Source organism: Raphanus sativus, chromosome 6 (genome assembly GCF_000801105.2).
Source record: "Raphanus sativus cultivar WK10039 chromosome 6, ASM80110v3, whole genome shotgun sequence".
In the NCBI taxonomy this organism is placed as follows: domain Eukaryota; kingdom Viridiplantae; phylum Streptophyta; class Magnoliopsida; order Brassicales; family Brassicaceae; genus Raphanus; species Raphanus sativus.
This window is the reverse complement of record NC_079516.1, coordinates 13,088,255-13,099,771: the sequence shown is the minus strand read 5'-3', so window position 1 is coordinate 13,099,771 and position 11,517 is coordinate 13,088,255. Positions and strand designations below refer to the sequence as shown.

Genomic DNA, 11,517 nt, shown 5'->3' with positions numbered 1-11,517 from the left:
CAGATTCGATTCACATGTTTTGTGTAACTAAATCATATTACTATAGTCATCTACATGGATACAGATTTTTGTTTATATTCAATTTATTTTATGAGTAATTCAGTGTAGTCCAAATTAGTTAATGTGTTTTCATCGTTACACTCTACCAAAAAAATTGTTTGAAAATATGGGCTTATAAACTTTTTGTTAAAAAATTTAGAATTCACAATATATATATCTTACGTTGCTGAGTAAGCAACCCAACAATAAATCATTATCAAGTCATTGTAACCTTAGGAGATAATGTTTGGTTGGTTGGTTCAGTATTTACATTTTAAAATTATTTTGGTTCATTAGTTCTTTTCGTTCTAAAGAAAGAATAATTTCTTTCACTCTCAGTTCACGGTCGTTATCATTTGCATTTGGATTTTTCTAGCTTTTGTCGTTTTCTCTTCACCATACCTCAAGTAAAATGTCGCTTTAGTATATTTTACAAAATCGTAGTACAATGTAGGGGATAGCAACAAGAAACTAAATCGTGATCGGCATTGAGTGAAGATTTCAATTGAACATTGATTGGTTTAATGGACAAACCCCTCCACGTTATCAAATTTACAATGTGTTAGGTTCGAACTGACAAATGGAAAAGACAAATAAAAGTCATCCACTAATTAATGTCTTTGTCATTTTTTATCTTACAACGTAAACTGCAAAATTACAAATAATGAAATGAACTAAACTGCAGTCACGTAGCCAATGGCCGTGAACTGAATGCCGAAGGTGAGTGTCGTGTATGTTGTATTCAGAAAGTAAAAACTCAAGTGAAGAAGATGAACTGAATGATTTCGTTATTCAATACTCGAAGCTTACATGAGTTTAAATAGAAACAAAAGCAACAGACTTAACATAAAAAGCTCAACGACTAACAACTCAGATCCTAAAAATAGGATAACTTATTCAACAAGAAAAAGATAAAACTTTTATTCCCAAAGATTCGGAACCACCGTACGACTCAGTTCATACTTCAATCCCTCCCTTAAACTGCAAACACTCTGTTTCAGTTTACTTCTTCCTTCAGACCAACTCCCAACATCTTTCTCAGTTTCTCAAACACATCAAGCTTCACTGGCTTCGTCATAATATCTGCTATCTGATCTTGTGTAGAACAATACTCCAAACTTATCACTTTTTCACCAACAAGTTCACGCAAGAAATGATACCTTACACTTATGTGCTTGCTCCTACCATGCAGAACCGGGTTTCTTGAGAGCTTAATTGCTGAACTGTTGTCGCAGAACATAGTAATCCTTCCTCTTGATCCAAACCAATATCACTCAAAACATTTCTTAACCAAACTGCTTGACATGCTCCATAAGCAGCTGATACATACTCTGCCTCTGTTGTGGAGAGTGTGACTATTGGCTGTTTCTTTGATGCCCACGAGACTGCTCCTCCACTCCACATGAAAGCGTACCCTGAAGTACTCTTTCTATCATCCTCATCACCGGCATAGTCACTGTCCACAAATCCAACCAAACTCGCCTCCCCTCCTCTCTTGTACTGGATACCAAACTCTCGAGTTCCTTGCACATACCTTAGGATTCTTTTTGCTGCAGCAAGGTGTTGCTCTCTCGGCTTCTCCATGTATCTGCTCACTAGGTTGACTGAGTAGATCAAATCAGGTCTCGTGGCTGTCAAGTACCTGAGACTTCCAACTAGCTGCTTGAATGAAGTAGCATCAACACACGCTCCACCTCCTTCTCTACTCATTCTGTTACCAGTCACCATTGGGTTTCTTACGGCATTGCAGTCATCCATTCCAAACCTCTTTAACATATCTTCTGCATACTTCTTCTGGCTTATGAAAATACCTCCTTCATCTTGAATCACTTCTACGCCTAAGAAGTATTTCATCTTACCGAGATCTGTCATGGCAAACTCTTCTTCCATGGAGATCTTAAACTTCTTGAGAAGCTCATCAGAATTGCTTGTATAGATCAAATCATCAACGTAAAGACTGACGATGAGTATACCTTCCTTCTCTGTCTTTACAAACAGAGTGTGCTCGCAATAGCATTTGCTGAATCCTTCCTTGATAAAGTACCCTTCAATCCTGCTGTACCATGCTCTTGGAGCTTGTCTCAAGCCATACAGCGCCTTGTTTAACTTGTAGACTTTCCCTTCTTCTTCTCTGCACTCGAAGCCTTTAGGCTGCTCAACATAGACATCCTCACTGAGCTCTCCATGGAGGAAGGCACTCTTCACATCAAGCTGAAGAACGAGCCATCCTTGTTGAGCTGCCAGACCAATAATCAATCTTATAGTATCCCATCTCGCAACTGGTGCAAAGACTTCATGAAAGTCTACTCCATGTGTCTGGTGAAAGCCCTTTGCAACGAGCCTGGCCTTAAGCTTGTCGATGTCTCCCTTCTCATTGATTTTGGTCTTGAAGACCCACTTCACTCCAATTACTTTCGCTCCATCAGGCAAGTCTACAAGCTCCCAAGTGTTGTTGGCGTTGATAGAATTTATCTCTGCCTCCATTGCAAGTCTCCAGTTCTCGTGTCTTACTGCCTCTTCAAACGTCTCGGGATCACCTTCTCCAACAAACAGAGCCATGAACTCGTCTCCATTTTCTTCGATGATCATGCTCAAACCTTCACATACGTAATCCTTCATCCAAGTTGGCTTTTGGGTGTTTCTACCAACTCTGTTAGTTCCAGAGCCTCCACTCAAGCTCGACTGAACTTCTTCATTTGTTGTCACCGTTTCTTGTGTTGAGTCAGGATCGCTTCCTGCTACTTCTTGCTCACCAGAGATTTCTTCTCCTTCATTATTATTCTCCTGAGCTTCTTCTGTTACTTCTCTGTCTGCAGCCTCAGTTCCTAGCTCCACATCCGTGGAATCCTCCAAGAGTTTATTTTCTTCAGTCTCCTCCTCCCAATTCCACGCATCTCCTTCATCAAACCTCACATCCTTACTGATTATGATCTTCTTGGTTGCGGGATTGAAGAGACGGTATGCCTTCGACTCCATACTAACACCAAACAACACACACTTGATGCTCTTCTCTTCAAGTTTAGTTCGCTTCTCATACGGAACTAAAGCGTAAGCTACACACCCAAACACTCGAAGGTGTTCTACAGATGGCTTGTGTTTGCTCCACTTCTCAGATGGAGTGACCTCTCCTAGTATCACGGTTGGGCTCCGGTTTAGAATATGGACTGCATACTGTGTCGCCTCAGTCCAAAATCTCAGTGGAACTTTCATTCCAAACAACATGCATCTCACCATATTCATGACACTTCGGTTCTTCCTCTCTGCAATTCCATTTTGCTGAGGCGTGTAGGCTGCAGTGAGCTGTCTCTTGATGCCATTCTCAACACAGAAGTCTTTGAAGGCTCTTGAGTTGTACTCTCCATCTCTATCGGTTCTCAGACATACCAACAACTCTCCTGTCTCTCTTTCAGCCGCCACCTTAAACTCCTTGAACACTCTTAATGCTTCTGATTTTTCTGCAAGAAAGTATGTCCAACACTTTCTACTAAAGTCATCAATGAAGTTTATGATATACCTCTTCCCACTCTCAGAGACTGGCTTGATTGGACCGCAAATGTCACTGTGTACAAGCTCCAAGCACTTCTTAGCTCTCCAATCACTGTGCTTTGGTATGCTTGCTCTGTTCTGTTTGCCCTTCATGCACACCTCACACACTGCTCCAGTGTTGTTGATTGCAGGCAGACCAGCAACCATTTCCTTCTCCGCAAGTGTAGCCAGACTGGTGAGACTAAGATGGCCAAATCGCTTATGCCATGTCTCTTCTGGTGCTTCTTCTTTTGTACTGCGAATTTGATTAGCCTCCAATTGCTCCTTAGGCCCTTTCACAGTGGCTAGAATGACAAACATACGGTTTGTGGACATTCTTGAGTGCATGATCATCCGCTTTTGAAGCTTGTGCCAGACTCTGCACTCATCATCATCAATAACAATCTTCAAGCCCTTCTGCTGCAACTGACCCACGCTTAGAAGATTATTTCTTAGTCCTGGCACAAAGTAGACTGATGAGATTACTTGCACAACACCATCGATCTCCAGTCTTAAGTCTCCTCTTCCTTCTACTTGCATTCTTCTATCATCCCCAAGCTTCACTTGTTGTCTGAAGCTTTTATCAAGATTGATAAACCACTCCTTGTTACCACACATATGATTTGAACACCCCGAGTCCAGATACCACACCAGCTCTACTTCTTTGTCAACCTGCGCCATGAGTAGTACGTCTTCTTCCATCTCAGCATAGTTGGCTGTCTTCTCCCACAAAGGACACTCATTTTTAAAATGACCCATCTTGTGACATTTGTAACACTCCACATTGCTTTTGTCAAAGTTTGTGTTACCTCTGCCACCTCTTCCTCCTCTGTAGCTTCCTCTTCCTCTTCCATAACCTCCATGTCCTCTGTTTCCCTCCATCTTCAGTACTCGTTCTTCACCACCCTCATGCTTACTGAGGATCTGCTCATGTACAAGTAATGAGCTCTGCAACTCATCCACCGACAGCTCCTTGATGTCTTTTGACTCTTCAATAGCGCACACCACATATGTGAATTTCTCCACAAGAGTCCTGAGTATCTTCTCCACAATCTTATCATCAGATATCTCTTCCCCGAGATTCCTCATGTCGTTAGCCACCATCATCACTCTCGCAAAGTACTCTGTGATGGAGTCACCTTCTCTCATCTCCAATACTTCAAAGTTCCTCCGTAACCTCTGAAGTTGTGCACTTTGCACTCTCTTGTTCCCTTGATACTTCACCTTCATAGATTCCCAAATGTCCTTCGACGTATCCTTCTTTGCAATCGTCTTCAAGATCGATTTCTCAATGGATGCAAAGAGATAGTTCTTTGCTTTCAGATCCTTCAGCTTCTGTTCTGCAATCACTGTCCGTTGTGCTCCCGTCAAGATCACGTTCCTCTCCGGTTGGGTTACTCCAATCTCGATGAGTTCCCACCACTCCTTTGATCTCAACAGATTCTCCATGAGCATAGCCCAATGCTCATAATCTCCATCAAACTTAGGAATGCTCAGCGATGCATCCTTGTCACTCATTTTGATCACTCTTTTGTCTCTCACAGTATCTCGCTCTCACACTTGAGTTTGCAGGCTCTGATACCACTTGTTGTATTCAGAAAGTAAAAACTCAAGTGAAGAAGATGAACTGAATGATTTCGTTATTCAATACTCGAAGCTTACATGAGTTTAAATAGAAACAGAAGCAACAGACTTAACATAAAAAGCTCAACGACTAACAACTCAGATCCTAAGAAATAGGATAACTTATTCAACAAGAAAAAGATAAAACTTTTATTCCCAAAGACTCGGAACCACCGTACGACTCAGTTCATACTTCAGTGTACGATATATCGTCTGTGGAATTATTTTCAAATACTGAAAATATACAAATGCTTAGCTTAATATACAAATGCTTAGCTTAAAGATTCATCAAGTGTTTTGTATTGGGATCTCCGTCGAACATTATTATTATTTTGGTTCACTGAGTCCATTCTAAAAATGTCAAATAGAGTACCCCCTCCCAACAGATGTACCAAAACCGGAGTATTCATAAAATAATGGTCCACTATCTTATATACAAGTATTTGTTATTTAATTTCTTACATTCATACACACATTCATATATATACAAACCTGCTTTTACAGTATGATTCGTCTGTCTAGCCTGATCCTCATGTAAATCTTTTATTACTGTTGGTCCAATAAGATCAGGACCAAGTACCAGAACCAAATGAGAAAATTAGACGTGGTCGAGTCTGCATAACACAAAATAAAAATATATTTAAAACCAATTTTTCAAATAAAATTAAAATTATATTAATCTAGAAAAAAACATTTCTATCGTTATATACTATAGTCCCCATTCCCCAATACTATTGGAAACGACCGAGATAAGAAAATTATTATTGCAGTGCTATTTGCCGGCCAAGCGAAGCTAGGCTGAGCCGACGAAAATAAGTCGAGCCAGTGGCTAGAGACTGAGAAGTGGCGTGTGGGAGAGGGTCACTGTCCGTGATTTTAAATGCTGGGCGCTGCGTGAAGGATTAGAAAAGCATCTATTCTTTAGATGCTCTTTCTCAAACGTATCCGAACCACGTGTCGATCTTTCATTGGTTCACACATCAAAAGCCAAACCAGCAAATACGAGTCGTTGAATGGATTCATCTATCCAGCGGTACAAATTCGTGTGCCACACTCACGATAAAGAAGATGCTAAACCGAAACGAACCGGCTTCTAATTTTCTATTTAACAATAGGGATTTGATTAGAGTTAGCAGTATCACATGCTTACGGCCATTAAATATTTATTTATGTAATGATACTTAAGTCAACATCTAAAGATATTCAAAACTTGAGGATGAGTTCATTGGTTAAGAGATAAACTATTTTATTGAAAATCAAAAAAGAAATATCAAACTAATATTAATATACCATGGAAATAAAATTGTATATGGCTTTCACGTGCTAAATCTTGGAGAACACGATTGGACAGAACAGCAAAACAATAGCAATAACCAATGGACATATGGAACATGATATAACTTTATCGGATATCATTGGATAATTAAGCTATATGGTATTATAATGATTTTTGAATTATTTGGTTGTTAATATGGTCCACCCGGTCTCTTCTCCATCCAGATCCCGTTATCTGTATAGATTTCCGTCGGTCTCTTTAAATTATTTATTGATTTCCAATAATAATACTATGGAATATTTTTTATTATTCCCTGCTACTGCTGGCTTATGTGATCTAAAATATTTTCTGCTAATCGTAAATACTAAATACATATCCAAACTTAAATAATAAAGCATATCTAAGTTACAAAGACAAAATCCAGTACATTGTTAATTTCCAATGTTATCAATCACATATAATTCTGTATATTATTATTAGTACAAACTTTGTAGCTATAACATCAAATATATAAGGTTTACCAACAACCACTCGTTAGTTTTTTCAAAGAAATAGTCAAATTCGGCTAAAGTTAATATAAATTTGAGAAAATTATAATATTAGACAGCCAACAACTAACCAATTTGTAACGTGTTTAAACTTTATAAGGTAAAGTAGACCAAATTATACTTTGGCGCAATATATTTGACGAAGGGCCAACATTATATGGGTATGGGCCTCAAGGCCCATATAAAGCCATATTAAACTGGACTTCACCAAACGAGATTTATCAAAACCACACCAACTTCACACACCCGTTACTAGTCGTCGTCGTCATCTCTTCGTGCACTCTCGCTTGAGATTCGATCAAACCCTGAGATTTCGCACGCCTCACGCTGATCGACGCGATCATCGTAACAATCCACATTCGCCGCCGTCAATTCACCTAAATCAAAAGGTACGGAAACTAGCTGAATTCGTCTTTTCACTTTTCCCCGATTTGGTTTTTGCTGTATCCGTTTCGGCGTATTATTTGTTTCAGAGAGGTTTTAGCTTAGGGCTCAGTGAAACCAATGGGGAAGAAGAAGGAGAACGAGATGTCGTCAGCAATGGAGATCGACGACGGCTCTGATCAGATCCTCCCAAGGTTCTCCATGAATGGTTAGTTACGCTTAGGTCAATTTTACAAAGCTTTCTCTCAAGTTTGTTGTGGAATGTGTGTGCAATTATTGCGTTTTTGGCTTTTTTTTTTTACAGTTCTGCAGCTGATGAAAACATCTCAGGCTCAGCATGGTCTGCGTCGTGGTGACTATGATCGCTATCGGTAAATTTAATAATATCAAACCCTAAGCTCTCATTGGCAAAAAAAAAACGAAGAAGTATTTGTTTTATAATCTTGTTGTGTAGGAGGTATTGCTCAGCACGGTTGAGGAGGCTATACAAGTCCTTGAAATTTACTCATGGCCGTGGCAAATACACTCGCCGAGCCATTCTTGAATCAACTGTCACCGATGTTAGGTATTATTATTGTTTGTTCGTTTGAGATGTTTGTGAATGCTCTCACATTACCTGTGATTTGAGTTGATGTTATGGATTTTGTTTGGAATAGGTTTCTTCATGTGGTTTTCTACATGGCGGAAAGAGCGTGGAGCCATGCGATGGAGAAGAGACAGCTACCAGATGGGCCTAATGCACGGCAGCGGATTTATTTACTTGGGAGGCTGAGGAAGGCAGTTAAATGGGCTACGGTTTTCTCAAGTTTGTGCTCTGTTAAGGCAGATTCCAGGACATCTCTTGAAGCTGAGGTATTTCTGTGAATCTAAATGATGAAGTGTATATATATAATTTATCTACTGCCTTGAATGCAAGAAGAGAATACCTCAGTTTTAGGCTTTTAGCTTAGTTGTTTCGCGTATAATGTTTGTGAACTTTAATCTTCATTCGGTATCTTACTCTTTTATAGGCATACTCTTCCTATATGAAAGGCACTATGTTGTTTGAGCAAGATCAAAATTGGGAAACTGCGTTGGCTTGTTTCAAAAACGCCAGGTTTGATTTGTTCAGTATCCTCATTTTGCGATTCGGTAGCTTTTGTTTCTGAAACTTATTCCCCCTTTGCAGAGCTGTTTATGAGGAACTCGGGAAATATGGTGATCTAGAGAACCAAGTTCTTTGCCGGGAACGAGTTGAGGAGCTTGAGCCTAGTGTTCGGTACTGCCAAATCAAAATTGGCAAATCGAACTTGCAGACATCTGAACTTCTTCAGATTGGTGAGATGGAAGGCCCTGCCTTGGATCTTTTCAAAGCAAAGATAGAGGTACGTATAAATATCAGTTCTACCAGCCTCACCACCAAAGCAAGTGAACAGCTGTGTATTTATCTTTTAGTCCACATAATTGCTGAAGTATAAATTTGTTTGTTTTGTTAGTTTTTCCATCTGTTGTTGGAAACTTGGAGTCCGATTTTGACCTGTGACACATAAATACTAATTACATGTATACTATCTTGGGTACTCTTGAGTCTTGAATGTCTTGCACTGGTTCAATGGTGAACTATTTCTCAGGTCTGTCTGATATTTTGAATTAATATGATGTATGTTGTTCACTGTCACGTAGGCTGCTATGGAAGAGGCGAGATCTCAACAAGCTGCATCTCTTACAGAGTTTAATTGGCTTGGCTACAGATTTCCAGTTTCCAACCCAAAATCTCGGGTTTCTATTTTAAAAGGTTCGATTAACTTTTCCGTTTCCTCTCTTTTGACTACTTTAATATTGCTGAAAAATCATGCCTGATATAGGAAAAGTTTGGCTTACCTTAATCTGCCTATTAATAAACCTGCCTTTATAGAACATTGAGCATCTTTCTGCGGCACTAACTCTTTTGTTGCTTGTTCGTTCAGCCCAGGAACTTGAGAAGGATCTACAGGGCCCAACAGCAGAATCGCTCCCTGCAGAGAAAAAGCTAACCATATTTGATAAATTATTCACTGCATATAATGATGCGAGGAACACCATACGCAGTGACTTGGTGAGTGAATTTACAAGAGAGATCCTCTGATTTTTTATTAGGTCACTGAATAAAATTTTGAAGATTTTTGGAAGTGTAGACAAGTTTCTTAAAGAGTCAGAGCGTCTGTTTTTTTTTTGGGTGCGTTGTTGTTTCTTTTTTTGATTTTACTTTAAGGAGCATACTATTTTTAGGTGAGTGCAGGAAATGCTGAATCTGTGAAAGATGACCTAAATGGTCTGGACAAAGCTGTTGGAGCTGTGCTAGGACAGAGAACCATTGAAAGGAACCAGTTGTTGGTTAAAATAGCAAAGAGTAAACTGAACAGGAAACGTGATGATAAAAATGAAAAGGTTACTAAGCCTGAGGAGCTTGTTCGATTGTATGACCTTCTATTACAGGTTAACCACTGTTCCACCTGTTTTTTCTCTTCAGAATATGATTTTGTTTGTTAAACCATCGGGGAGATCTTACCTGTATTTCTTTTTCTCAGAATGTCGCTGATCTTTCTGATCTCATTAGTTCTGGAAGAGACAGGAAACCTGAAGAGATTGCCTTCGAAGAAGAGTGTCAGCGCAAAAGCTTAGCCTTTCGTGCTGAAAGGTTTAGTTCTTCACCTTTACATTTCCTTGACTTTAGCATCTTTGGTTAGAGTTGAGCTCCTCCATTAGTAAAATTTATTCATTAAATTAGGAGTCTGATTCCTGGTCAGTGGTCACTCATCGTCTTCACCTAGTCTTTGATACATACTATAACCACTTATTAGATTCTTTTAGCTCCTGTCTCGAGATATTCACACAGTTCTTTCCAATTGAGAAAACTTAATAAGAAGAGTTATAGTTTCATATACTGACTGATGCATTTTGTTTTCATCGTCCTTGATTAAGTTATAGCTATTGATATCTTCTGGAACCTCATTTCAGGTGCTTCTACTTGGGGAAGTCATACAGTCTAGCAGGAAAAAGGGTTGAAGCATATGCCTTGTATTGTTGTGCCCGGTCTCTTGCTGAAGATGCGGTGAGCAAGTTTCAGAGCATAGCAAACAAAGATGAGGTATCCACTTATAATTTTATTTATTACCTCATACAAGGTCACTTAATAGCAGGCAGTACTATACCTCATGTCGACCGGATAGGGATAATATGTTTATGGGTGTATGACTGAAATATTGTTAAATACATTTCATAAATGATACAAATAATATTCACTAATTTTTATCTAATAATTATCAGGGAACGATCCAGGAGCTGAAGACACTGAGCAGAGAATGCAGAGCTAATAGTTGCATAGAACATGCGACGGGGATTATGGAGGAAGAGAAGGCCCCAGAGAATCTGTCAAAGAAAATCTCAACTATATCACTAAACGATACTGCCACTAAGGTACAATCTCTAATCTTGTTTGTAATCTTGCAATGTCTCATGATAATCAAATATGCACTCTGATGTTTTTTGTTTTGGTTACCCTTCTTGTGTTATAAACCCCAGGCGGAGGAATACTTGTTAGACAAACTGGATGTGTATGAATCTGCGGTTGGAGATGCAAACACAAAGATGGCACCAAATATTGAACGGTTCCCACCAGCATTCCAATCGATACCTCGAAATCCAATTGTGCTAGACCTTGCCTACAATTGCATAGAGTTCCCGGTTCTTGAAGAGAGGATGAAGAAAGGCCGGGGAGGTTTCATGAGCCGGTTTTTCAGATGAAGCTTTGTTTTTACCTCAGGTTAAAACAATCTTTGATTCAGTGTCCTCTTTCTTTTTGTTATTGCTCTCTAGCTGTTAAAACCATCTGAAAATGCATTAGACTTTTTATTTATTTTTCAGAGAATCACAGTTTTAGACTGAGGATTTTACGTTTTGCTCTTCCTTTAGTGACACTTTAAAAGTTTTGGAATATATGGACATTTTATTGTTTTTTCAATATAATTAAAACGTCACTGGGTGATGCATTAGAGAAATACCGAACGCCTGATTTGGTTAAAATCACTTATCCGGTTAAACTTGTACTACAAGGGACCAATACTATTGAATTAATGTTGTAGTTTAACCATAAAAAAAATTAGG

At 39.1% G+C, this 11,517-nt stretch overlaps 1 protein-coding gene across 1 annotated transcript; it reads left to right on the top strand.

Moving 5' to 3' along the window:
- The first annotated feature begins 7,240 nt into the window (after nucleotides 1–7,240).
- Nucleotides 7,241–11,367, top strand: LOC108805961 (uncharacterized). Its single transcript, XM_018577958.2, has 14 exons — nucleotides 7,241–7,400; nucleotides 7,485–7,603; nucleotides 7,700–7,766; nucleotides 7,850–7,960; nucleotides 8,052–8,247; nucleotides 8,406–8,491; nucleotides 8,564–8,759; nucleotides 9,058–9,169; nucleotides 9,342–9,469; nucleotides 9,643–9,849; nucleotides 9,942–10,051; nucleotides 10,372–10,501; nucleotides 10,681–10,830; nucleotides 10,936–11,367. The coding sequence occupies exons 2-14, from the start codon at nucleotides 7,516–7,518 to the stop codon at nucleotides 11,155–11,157; spliced, it is 1,803 nt and encodes a 600-aa protein (XP_018433460.2). The 5' UTR covers nucleotides 7,241–7,400; nucleotides 7,485–7,515; the 3' UTR covers nucleotides 11,158–11,367.
- The last annotated feature ends 150 nt before the right edge of the window (nucleotides 11,368–11,517 follow it).